The sequence below is a fragment of the Carica papaya genome, chromosome 7, assembly GCF_054855325.1.
Source record: "Carica papaya isolate Zhongbai chromosome 7, ASM5485532v1, whole genome shotgun sequence".
Lineage (NCBI taxonomy): Eukaryota > Viridiplantae > Streptophyta > Magnoliopsida > Brassicales > Caricaceae > Carica > Carica papaya.
The window spans coordinates 28,883,062-28,894,436 of NC_142315.1; the positions used below are offsets into that span (position 1 = coordinate 28,883,062).

The 11,375-nt window shown below is 35.0% G+C and overlaps 2 protein-coding genes across 4 annotated transcripts; one reads left to right on the forward strand and one right to left on the reverse strand.

Annotated features, from left to right (window-relative positions):
* The first annotated feature begins 702 nt into the window (after positions 1-702).
* On the forward strand, positions 703-5,533 carry LOC110815749 (calmodulin-binding protein 60 E-like). 3 transcript variants are annotated; one of them, XM_088207692.1, is made up of 7 exons: positions 703-1,299; positions 1,887-2,020; positions 2,217-2,275; positions 2,703-3,196; positions 3,660-3,820; positions 3,932-4,135; positions 4,269-5,533. In XM_088207692.1, exons 2-7 carry the CDS (start codon positions 1,925-1,927, stop codon positions 4,980-4,982), a joined length of 1,728 nt encoding a protein of 575 aa, XP_088063818.1. In that variant the 5' UTR covers positions 703-1,299; positions 1,887-1,924; the 3' UTR covers positions 4,983-5,533. The 3 variants fall into 3 exon arrangements, with proteins under 3 accessions (XP_088063818.1, XP_088063817.1, XP_088063819.1); XM_088207691.1 differs by having other exon boundaries at positions 1,945-2,020; XM_088207693.1 differs by lacking the exons at positions 703-1,299; positions 2,217-2,275 and having other exon boundaries at positions 1,950-2,020.
* A 421-nt stretch (positions 5,534-5,954) lies between these two features.
* Positions 5,955-9,702, reverse strand: RR18 (response regulator 18). The gene is made up of 6 exons (XM_022043712.2): positions 9,097-9,702; positions 8,473-8,625; positions 7,799-8,203; positions 7,615-7,691; positions 6,429-7,499; positions 5,955-6,305 (listed from the first exon to the last, which is right to left on the reverse strand). The coding sequence occupies exons 1-6, from the start codon at positions 9,242-9,244 to the stop codon at positions 6,234-6,236; spliced, it is 1,926 nt and encodes a 641-aa protein (XP_021899404.2). The 5' UTR covers positions 9,245-9,702; the 3' UTR covers positions 5,955-6,233.
* Positions 9,703-11,375: the final 1,673 nt, after the last annotated feature.

Genomic DNA, 11,375 nt, shown 5'->3' on the forward strand with positions numbered 1-11,375 from the left:
TATACATCTGGAGTCTTAGACATGTATACCCCACAAAAAAAATGGAAATTTAGAGAAAAATTATAGAGAAATATGGAGAGATTGAGATGGAGAATTTGAGAATGAAGACTGAAATTCTTGTATTTTCTTACCATTCCCGTCAGATTAGCGAGCGTTTCATCGGATCTCGTTGACTCTAATACTAAGTTTTATCGTAAGAAAATATAAGAATTTCAATCTTTATACTGAATTTCTCTGACTTCTCTCTAAATTTCTATTTTTTTGGTATATATGTCTCAGGTTTCAGACAACTTTGTTAGTTTTTAGAAGGCATTTGTATTTGTTTGAATTTTTAAACAAGAATATTTAAAATTTTGAAGCTAAATAAATAATAGTAATAGAAAATTAAAGTAATATAGATAATAAAGATAAAATCACATAAGAAAATACCCATTAAAGTCAAATTAAAGGAGGTTAAATTATAATTTACCCAGAATTTTTTAATTTACTCAAATTAAAGGATGATAAAAACCTATTTTTAGAAAAAGCCCAAAATTGGGAGAAACAAACAGAGCTCTTCTACAAAATTGTTCGTGTGGGTTGTGGACCAGCTTTTGACTTTCTTTACTCAACAAACAGAAATTGCAGAGAGAGACAGAAACAAATAAATAAAATAAAAATATATAGTCAAATAGTCTGAGCTCGTCAGATCATGTCTCACAAGACCAGCCATTAACGCGTTTTCAACTTTCAATGTTCATGCACTCACTCTCATACCCAGCTGTTCTTTCTTCTATTATAAAACTACACACACTCTCTCATCTTCCCACATGTATTAAACAAAAAGAAAGATTGTTATTTTAATTATTATTATTATAATCATGATCATGATCGGAAGCCAAGTCAATATTTCAATATATCCAGATCTACCTTCCTAAAACTGATCAAACCCAGATCTTCTTTACTCCACTTGTACTAGTTTTTACTTGTTTTTGCACTACCCAGATCCATAATCCCCATGGAAACCTTGTTTTCTTAATTGGGTCTGGTCTAAATCTTCCCAAGGTGGATTCTTCATTGCTGCTTTTCTTCGATCTTCTTCGTTGAACTTCTTTTTATTTTTTTGTTTTGGAGAAAAGTACTATTTCTTTTTATAAATTTGGAAATTGCTTAGACAGTGAAGAGCAGAGTACTGTAGTGGGGTTTCGTTGAGTTTCCTTACATGGAAAATTCGAGGAACAAGCGAGGATTTGAATATGGTCGAGAGGATGTTGACCATGTCCCTGGATCTAAGAAACAGAAGCTTCCTGCACTGGCAAGGTATATTAATCCTCTTTCTTTTTTCATATATATAGTTGAATGGTTATCCACTACGACTTGTTTTTTTTTCCTATATGCAGAACCATTTTTAGGAAGAAAGTGTAGGTGATTAGATTTGGATTTGAAGTTCTTTCCATTTTCATTTTCATTTTCCTGTTCTTTTTTCCTTTTTACACAAATGGGTATCTACTGAATTAGTTTCTTTGCATCTTTGGGATTTGATTATTATACTTTCTAACATCTTATAATCATGATATGAATTGTGCTTAAACCCTAAAAATATTAGATTCATTTTTGTCTTGAAGAATATTGGCTTGTCGGGTCTTATGAATAACAACAAAAATAGCATAAAGATAAGTTTATGAAATGGGGATGTCATTTTACCCAGTGGGTTGATAGAATTAGTTGGTTGACACAGAAGAAGACAAGAAGAAAAGGGCACTTGTAGATAAGTACTGGTAGATCTTTCTCTTTAATGTGGAATAGAATAACTTTTCTGGGTCTGGTTAGCTTATAGATAAGTTTATTGCACTTTTAAGTTCAGTGTCTTAATACTTTTTCCATTTTGTTTAATTTCTTTTCACTAGTGTCCGGTGTCAATTTGTCGAGTCCACTGCAATGATGAATGAATCAATTTATATGCAGCGTGATTGTGGAAGCTGTCAAGGTGGATAGTCTGCAAAGACTCTGCTCATCATTGGAGCCTCTATTCCGCAGAATTGTGAGCCACTATATTCTTCTTGTTAATCTTAGTTATTTTAAAGTGAAAATTTGCATATTCTTAATTGGTTGTCTCTTGTTGGATTTGTCAATCGTTAGGGTTACTCACAATATATAAAATGGCCTTAACAACAATTCTGATTGAATAAAACGGGATTAATATTTTGTTAATCCTATATGTTTTGAATGATAAACAGGTAAGTGAAGAGATTGAGCGTGCTTTGTCAAGGTTGGGGCATGCTAAATTGGCTGGCAGGTGCTTTCCTAGACTGGCATTTTAGTCCAAGTCATAGCTGATCTATTGTATTCTTTATCTTTTTTCCTTTTGAGGAACATTTTCGTTCTTTATTTTAGTTTTTATTATCCTTGTATAAGTTCTAGACATGATGATTAACACATCCTCGCTTGAAAGATTAGTATCTTTATCATTCAAATTAGATTGGTAAACTTGGTTTCCGTTGACCATGGACATAAACCTTGTCTTATGATTAAGGCTGTTCAACAGAAAGATGTAGGTAGATCCAATAGAATATTGGTATAGCCTGATAAGATGGGTATATAATCTGTGAACAAAGTCAATAAGATTGTAGAATTATCTAAATTTTAACCTGGATATTGTCTAGGTTCAGTAGATTTTCACCGAGAAGTTTGTCAACTAACAAATTGCATTCTGTTCATGACAGATCTCCACCACCAAAAATACAAGGGCCAGATGAAAAGAATTTACAACTTCATTTCAGGACAAAAATGCCACCTCATTTATTCACTGGGGGAAAGGTTGAGGGAGAACAAGGAGCAGCAATCCATGTTGTTTTGATAGACATGAAAACTGGCAATGTTGTTCAAACTGGACAAGAGTCAGCAGCCAAGCTAAATGTCGTGGTGCTTGAGGGAGATTTTAACGAGGAAGCTGATGAGGATTGGAGCAAAGAGCATTTTGAAAACTATGAAGTAAAAGAGCGTGAAGGGAAAAGGCCACTCCTGACTGGGGATTTACAAGTGACCCTCAAGGAAGGCGTGGGAAGTCTAGGAGATCTTAGTTTTACAGACAATTCCAGCTGGATTAGGAGCAGAAAGTTCAGGCTGGGTCTGAAGGTTGCCCCTGGATATTGTGAGGGCATTCGTGTTCGCGAAGCTAAAACAGAGGCTTTTGCTGTTAAAGATCATAGAGGAGAACGTGAGTTTTCAATGTTCTTTTCTTCATGATTGATAGGCCAATGTTTAGCAATAAAGTGAACTTTTTTTTTTCCCGAAAGGAGAATGTTATTAACAAGACTCTAAGAGGGTGCCACCTGAATACCAAAATATTTACAGGAGAACCGACCAAAACATCTACAAACTCTCCTATGTCTTCTATGTTGTTTCCTCTAGATTCATTGTTTGTTTATTTCTAGCTGTGATGGATTGAGTCAATGTAGCGGATGGACTGTTTTTCCTTAATGGCAGATTTAAATATTACTTCTTTTCGGTCATTAAAATAGTTAGAGGTAGTACATTCCAATGCCTAAGGAATTATCACCTAAAGAAAGAGGCTTGAACAATCAATACAACCTTTAGTTACTATATAAGCATCTTTCTTGCTATTTCTGCTCTACGTATATTGATCTGTAGTGATGAGCAAATTCTTCCTTAACTTGCAGTATATAAGAAGCATTACCCACCAGCTTTACATGATGAAGTCTGGAGACTAGATAGAATAGCAAAGGATGGAGCACTGCACAAAAAATTACTTAAGGCTGAAATTGTTACAGTTGAAGATTTCCTCAGGCTTCTTGTCAGGGACCCACAGAAATTAAGAAATGTAAGTATTTCCCACTGTTTTTTTCTCAATTCATCAATCAATGTGTTTATAGAACATCAGAAGCTTCTTTATTCTAACTTAAATATTCTTTCATTTGATGCTATTATTTAGATCCTTGGAAGTGGAATGTCCAACAGGATGTGGGAGAACACGGTGGAGCATGCTAAGACTTGTGTATTGGGTGGAAAGCTATATGTCTATTATGCTGATGGAAGTCATAGAATGGGTGTTGTTTTCAACCATATTTATGAACTTAGAGGCCTGATTTCCGAAGGACAGTTCCTCTCTTTGGAATCATTAAACGACAATCAGAAGGTGAGATATCCATAGTCTAGAACGCGAATTAGTTATATTTGTTGGTCTACTTGGTTTATCTTTATTAGAAATCAAGACAGGTAGCTTTTGAACTTTAGGCCTATTTGAAAAACATTATATATATTGTGTGCAGATGTCAGTCGATTCGCTGGTGAAGAGAGCATACGAAAACTGGCATCAAGTCGTAGAATATGATGGTAAAGTCCTGAATTCGCTAACAAATCCTAAGAAGGTGATAAAGGCTTCAGCTGCAATTGACAATAACACCAACAGGGATCATTACACCATGACTACTCAGAGCAGGCAGCATTATATCCCCTCTGGACCGAGCCCACAATGCCAAAACGAAACTAACCATCCTTCAGTCCCTCAATTGATTGAATTTCCCTTTGTTCGATCTGATCAGAATGCAGAGATGACTCTAAACAATCCCCTAGCAGCATTACCCAGCAGCATTGATTGCATGTCAGTTGGGAATTCAGCAGTTGGGAACTCTTATTACGCTGGAGATTGGTCTCGGGCAAGGAATGGACAAGGTATGGAAGACTTTTTTGCTGAGGAAATCCGACTTAGGAGTTCTGAGATGTTAGAGAGTGATGACATGCAGGGATTGCTGAAGACATTTGGTGTTGGAATGGGATCTGGGTTTGGTCATCCTGGTGAGGTTTGCTATTCCTACAGCACTCCATACGAACCTCAGATAAATCATACGTATGAGCAAGACCGCAGCAGGGGATCTGGAAAGGCTGTTGTTGGATGGCTTAAACTAAAAGCTGCTCTAAGGTGGGGAATTTTTGTAAGGAAGAGAGCTGCCCAGAGAAGAGCTCAGCTTGTTGAGCTCGATTGAGTTGATCACTTGTCATTTATTTAGTATCACCAAAAACATGTGGTCGATCATGAAGAATGCACCTGAAAACTGAAGATTGGACCAAAATCTCGCTTAACTTTGCACAGTTACGCTTATTGACAGTTTTCATATCAATCGATCAATGCTCTAGCCGAAAGCAACTAAGCAAGTATCCTACATTTCAAGCTGGACTGCCCATTTTTCACAATCTGTTTTTCCAATGGATCAAATACTTTTCTTCCTTGATCAATCTTTCTCAGGTGCTTTATACTTTAAATCATTTTCACTTTGTAATTTCATTTGTTCCTTTTTCTTTTCTTTTGATTTCAAATCTGGATGTTCATCTGCATGGATTGAATCGGATTCGAGCCTTCCTGCAAGGAGGCTGGCGCCTGGGAGGCAGCCACAACGGCCAGATGACTTGGTTCTGTAATTTCATTTGTTACATCTATCAGTTATTGACCTAGATATGTAGCTTCATTGTAAAGTTTCAGAATAAATGTACTGTTTGATGCTATACTCCAAGCAGGCTTCTTGGAGGTGTTTTTTAATATGGTAACTCCTTCCTTGTTGCTTGAACAATTTACCCTTTGATTTTTTAATTTAAGGACCCATAAATCTTTTTCTTTCCTTAATTTTCTGATAGCAATAAAAATCTTTTAGGTTATAAGAATTGGACTAAAGGAATTACTCAAATTGATTATTGGGAAAAAAAAAAAATTGAAAATTCTCCTTTAAATGATAAAGTTGATACAAAATCTTGTGTGGGATTGAAATAATTTATCCAAAATTTATTAGTTTAATCTACATATAAACTTCATAGTTTTTTTTAATCTTTCTAATAAGTTTCAAATCCTTTCATATTAAACTAAATGTTTACACATAAATGATACTGCAAATTTTTTTAATTTATTCTGAACATAACCTAAATGAAATCCATAAGCTATCACAAAACCAGTCAAAGCATAAAACTGAGAGGAAAGAAAAGAAAAGTTCTTTACCCATTATTCCAATCAAGAATAGAAAAAAATAGACAAGTTCTGTTTTTTTTTTTTTTGTTCTTTTTCAAAGAAAAAGGACTTCTATCGTCGACTACGAGAGCAAATAAATGTAGCGAGAAAAGAGTGGCGATAAAAATTACATAAGATCAAAGTATAGCATATTACATGATAATACAAACTCCTAACTGAGTTGAGAACTCGAGTTCTTGTCACCCTTTATGTCATCCGATACTCGGGGAATCAACCAATTTCACATGCAAGACCCGAGAGAATAAGCATCAAACCCAAATTCACCATCAATCAACATTGGTCCATTCGACTCCTGCATAACATTTCTCACCAATTTCACAGAATGTTTACGAGTAACAAAATCATAAGCAGACATTAGATCAAATATAAACTATCAAATAACGTTTAGACTACAAAATCAACATAGGAATCATACCCGTTTAATCATCGCGTTCATTATATCATCCAAGGAATCATAATTATTCTGAATAAAACTATCTTGGGACTTGGTTTGGTCCAAAGCAATACCATTGGCAGGCATTATGGAATCTGCATTGCCATATGAATTACTTAATCCTTGGTTGTAATCCAGTCTACCTTCTTCCCACCTTTGTCTTGTTGAATAATTCATGTTCTGAAAGACATTGCCAGTCAATCCTGTTTGGCATTGCAAGTCTCCTCTGGAATCCGAAACAGGTATAGAAGATGAAAAATCAGCTGGGCTGCTTCCAAACTGAGAGCTGGTTGAAGCCATGTTTTCTCTCAAATTGGTATTGGGATCATGATTGAGTGGCAAAGAGTTCGATGGAAACTTGGATAAGTGAGCTGCAGCTTGCCAGTTTTCATTACATCTATTATGATCAAGGAAATTTGATGAACCCCGAACACCCATATCGAAAGAGTCTGTATTCGTTGAAGCAACATTTAGAGATGACTGATTCCCAAATGCCCCTCGACTATGTGTTTGTTGTGAGTTTGCTTGGAAAAGTAAAGGGTTGCTCAAGGCACTGGATATATTGCTGGAGCTACCACCTGCAGCTCTGGGATCTGGGAAGTTCGTGGGGACTCCAAACATCGTCTGATCATTAATCCGGTTGAAGTCTCCTATCTGGACAGATTTGTTCTGTGGCATCTGGGTAATCTCTAATCCTGTTGGAATCCCTTGAAACAAATTTGCATTTTGGTTTGCAGGCAACATGGTTGCCTGAAGCTTTCCAAGAGTATTTGAGCTGCTTAAAATTTGGGGATGAGCCGGTTGGATCATGCTCGAAGAATTAATTCCACGGATGGTTAAGCCAGATGGAGAGTTTAATCTACCAAGCATACCACCTTGCGGGTACGATGACAGAGCAGCGTTTGGAAGTCTTCCGGGTCCAGTCAAGGTTCGAAAATCTCCAAAACCCTCGACCTGGCCTAGGCGAAAGTAAGAGTCTTTACCTCCCAATGAAGCAACAATACTACCTTGTGTTGTCACATTACTGATCCTTTTTAGGTAAAGCCTATATTTCTGCAATTCAACAAGAGCACGTCAAATAATTTCAACTGAATTATCTTTAAGTTCATCGAGCTAGAGTGCAAATAATAAGAGAGTTATCAGATATTAATGGACAAAAGATACATGCCTGCAGATGGCTTGCTACATTTTCCCTTGTAAGGCCATCAACATTCATCAGATCAAGAATTTTCTTCGGGACTGCCTCTGCGGTAGAGAAAGAAAAGGAAATTGTAAAAGAAAATTGGAGATTAAAATGTAGCTGCCTGAGAATATCTGCAACAGACACTCAAAAACTACATTCAAGAACTCACTCTCAAGACCCAATTGGTTAACAGCTGCAACAAACTTCCTGTGCAGCTCCACGGACCAAACAACCCGAGGCTTCTTCTGAGTCGCCGGGTCATCATTCTCCTGTCCATTCTCTTCCCCTTCGTCCTCCTCGTCCTCACTTTGATCCTTCCGTTTTTTATTCACTTTCCCACTCTGATCAGTATTTCCAGCAGACGTGGCCCCTTGCCCACCATCTCCACTTCCAAAACCAGACCTTTCTTGATTGAGGGACTTGTTCTGGTCCCTTGAATCAAGTTTCTTTCTCCTCACCACATGCTGCCAAATGTTCTTGAGTTCCTCGATTCTCACGGGTTTCAATAGATAATCACAAGCACCATGAGCAATCCCCTTCATAACAAGCTTGGTGTCACTATGTTCTGATAACACTGAAAGAACCCATATAACAGACACAATAAAATGAAACGTCAGAACCCAATTCGACCCGTTTCCGGACTATAATGCTTATAATCATTGTTTCAACTGGGTGTTCCATTGTAATTATGATACAGAAAATTCAATAGAATCTACGTAGGGAACCTCTAAACCTTCATTGACCACATCCTATGAGGATATATTCAGAGTACAGTAAGAAAAAGGTAAGAAAGGTCATTGAATGCCACAGAATGGAAAAGCGTATTAATGAATTAATGCTTACTGATGACAGGTAGGTCCATTTCAAGCCCCACAAGTTCTAGGAGGTTAAATCCATCCATGTCTGGCATATTAACATCACTGATAACCAGGTCATACTTGTTTCTGTTTTCTCTCAACATTTTCAGTGCTTCAATTGCCTGATTGGCCGTCGTCACTACAAAAGATAATATCATAAATTACACGCCAAAAAGAGGTCAAAAAGGGCATACTCTATAATTAATTCACATATAATTCTCGACAGCCAAACAGCCGAAAGGAAATCTGGTTGAAAGAAGCACTTTTCAAGGGTTGAAAACTTGAAACAGACGCATAAAGAACTCAAATTGAAAACTGAAACTCCAAAGAGGATAACGACCCATCATCAAAAGTCTTCTGATATGTCAAAAGAAACCCAAGAAAATTTATCCAATCAAAAAGTGAGAATTTGAATTTAATAAATGAAAAATAAAATCGAAACAGAGTCGTCAAAAATGGATGTAACAGATACTTGAAACAGGGGATTCACTAGCAGAATTGACATTAAACTTTTAAAAGTTCACCACAGAAAAAAAGATTGAGGAAAAAGAATCACAGCAAAGAAAAAAAGAAATAAAGAGCTAAAAAGGAAGGTGGGAAAGAAAAAGACCTTCATACTGGCATTTACGGAGAAGATTCCCCAAAATTTTTAGACAAGTTGGATTGTCGTCAACGGCGAGCACACGCATACCCACTGGAAATCCTTCCGTGGCGCCGTCTTGACTCGTCAACGGACCGCTTCTGTCCTCCACAGTCATCGTCAACCCAACAACACGACAGACCCAGATGAGAAACAGAGATCGCCAACCGGAAAATTTCAAATCTGCGAAAAATTGACTCGCTGAGTGCTCTCCGACTCCCGCTTTTTCACCAAACCCACATGCTAAACACTCAAAGAGAGATGAAAAACAGAGGATGTGGGAATCAAATCAAAAGAAGAGACTGAGAAAAGTGGTTAGAGAGAGAGAAGTGAAGGAAGTAAAAGCTGTACGAATAGACTATGATGGCGATAGCCAGAACAGAGTGAAACCAATTAGTCTTCTTTTGTTTTTTATACCCAAAAAAAAAAAAACTTGTTTGGATGGTGGGAATTTTGTCTTCTCTCTCTCTCTCTCGGTTTTGTCTTTTAGCTTTTTCTCTTCTTCTCAACGCAGCACAGAAAACCCTTTTCTTTATTCTTTTATGGTTGTCGATGATGGAGCTCTGCTTCTTGTTTATAAAACTATAAAGTTTCTGCTTTTATTCCCCCCCCCCCCCCCCTTCTGTAAACCGGATGATACTGTGTAACTCGTCTCTACGGTTTTCTGATACTCCACGAACAATCCTAACCGTCCAAATAGTGGAGATCACGGTTGATGGTTTTCTACACCTCGTGGGCCCCACCAAATAAAACACAAAAGGGGATGGTTAGGGGATTTCCTGACATAGCTTATATGGTTTCTTATATCCCAATAAATTCCAGATTAGCCAAGGTGGAATCTCATTAATTCTCAATTAATTTAATAATCCTATCTAATTCAAATTAATTATCATTAATCATATTTTTAAAAAAAAAAATTTAACCGACCCTCTTTGTAAATATACATTTTTTATAATAATAATCTTTGCTTAGACCAAACCAACACCAACATACCTACATAGGTGGATGACGTCAAAAATAAATTATGGTAATTAATTATTGTTACTAATCAAGTTTTTTTAAATTTAAAAATTTTTAAAATTAAAGAGGCAATTAACACGGGTAAGATTTAATTGGGCATTATTATTATTATTATTATTATTGCTAAAACATTTTTAGTATGATAAATAAATTAAATTAAATTACGGAGAATCCCTGCAGATTCAGGTAATTAATTAATTAATTTGTGATTAATATTAATGATGTAATTATTTATTTGTCCATTTTAGTAAAAAAAAAAAAAAAAAAAAAAAAAAACTACCATTCAATTGACTACGTGTCCCGTAATTTTAGGCTTAATTGAAGTGAAATGACTAATTTGCCCCTGCATTTGCTAATCGCGCAGTTTTGCAACCTTATCCTCAATTAATAATATTTTACCTTTTCTTAAACTTGTTTTAATTAGTTTCTCAATTTTAACTTAGTCAACACGTTGACTTCGGCTTGAAACATTGTATACATTCATTTTATATTGTTTCCCACACCTTATATATATATATAGTCATTGCTATAAGTAAATTACTAATTTATTTTCAAAAAAAAATAAAAAGATTTATTACTAATTTTAATTTTAATTTTAATAACCACCAAATTTCAATTTTTTTAAATTTTAAAGAAATTTATGGTGAAAACAATGAATTCAAACTTAATATAATTTGGTATTTTATTAAAAATAAATAAATATTAATTTTTAAAAAATTTATATCTCATAAAACAGATAATTATTAAAAATTAAAATTTTGACTGATCAGATAAATATTAAGGTCAAATTAGTCAAACACGATTCTAATTTTATATAGTAGAAATTTTGCGATAAAAAGTTGAAAAATAAATAAACATAAAGATTCGTTCTTAGTATAATTATAACGACTTATATAACAATTAAACTTTGAGTTATTTATGAATTATTTATTTTATTTTATACTATTTTTTAAATTTACGAAAAATAACGTTGTAAATTTAAGTATTTTATAAATTATTGACTTTTTAAAAAATAATTTAGATATTATAACATTAGAGATTCGTGTTAATTTATTCTCGTTATAATATGTTAACAATATTTTAAACTAAATGATATCAGAATACGTAATTATTTAAATTTAGGAAATTATTTATTAATTGAGAGGAAGAAAAAATTTGTGACAAGGAAGTTGTTGGTGCTTCTTTCATGGTGGTCCATGTGAAGAATGTTTAGGTATATCCATTTATGG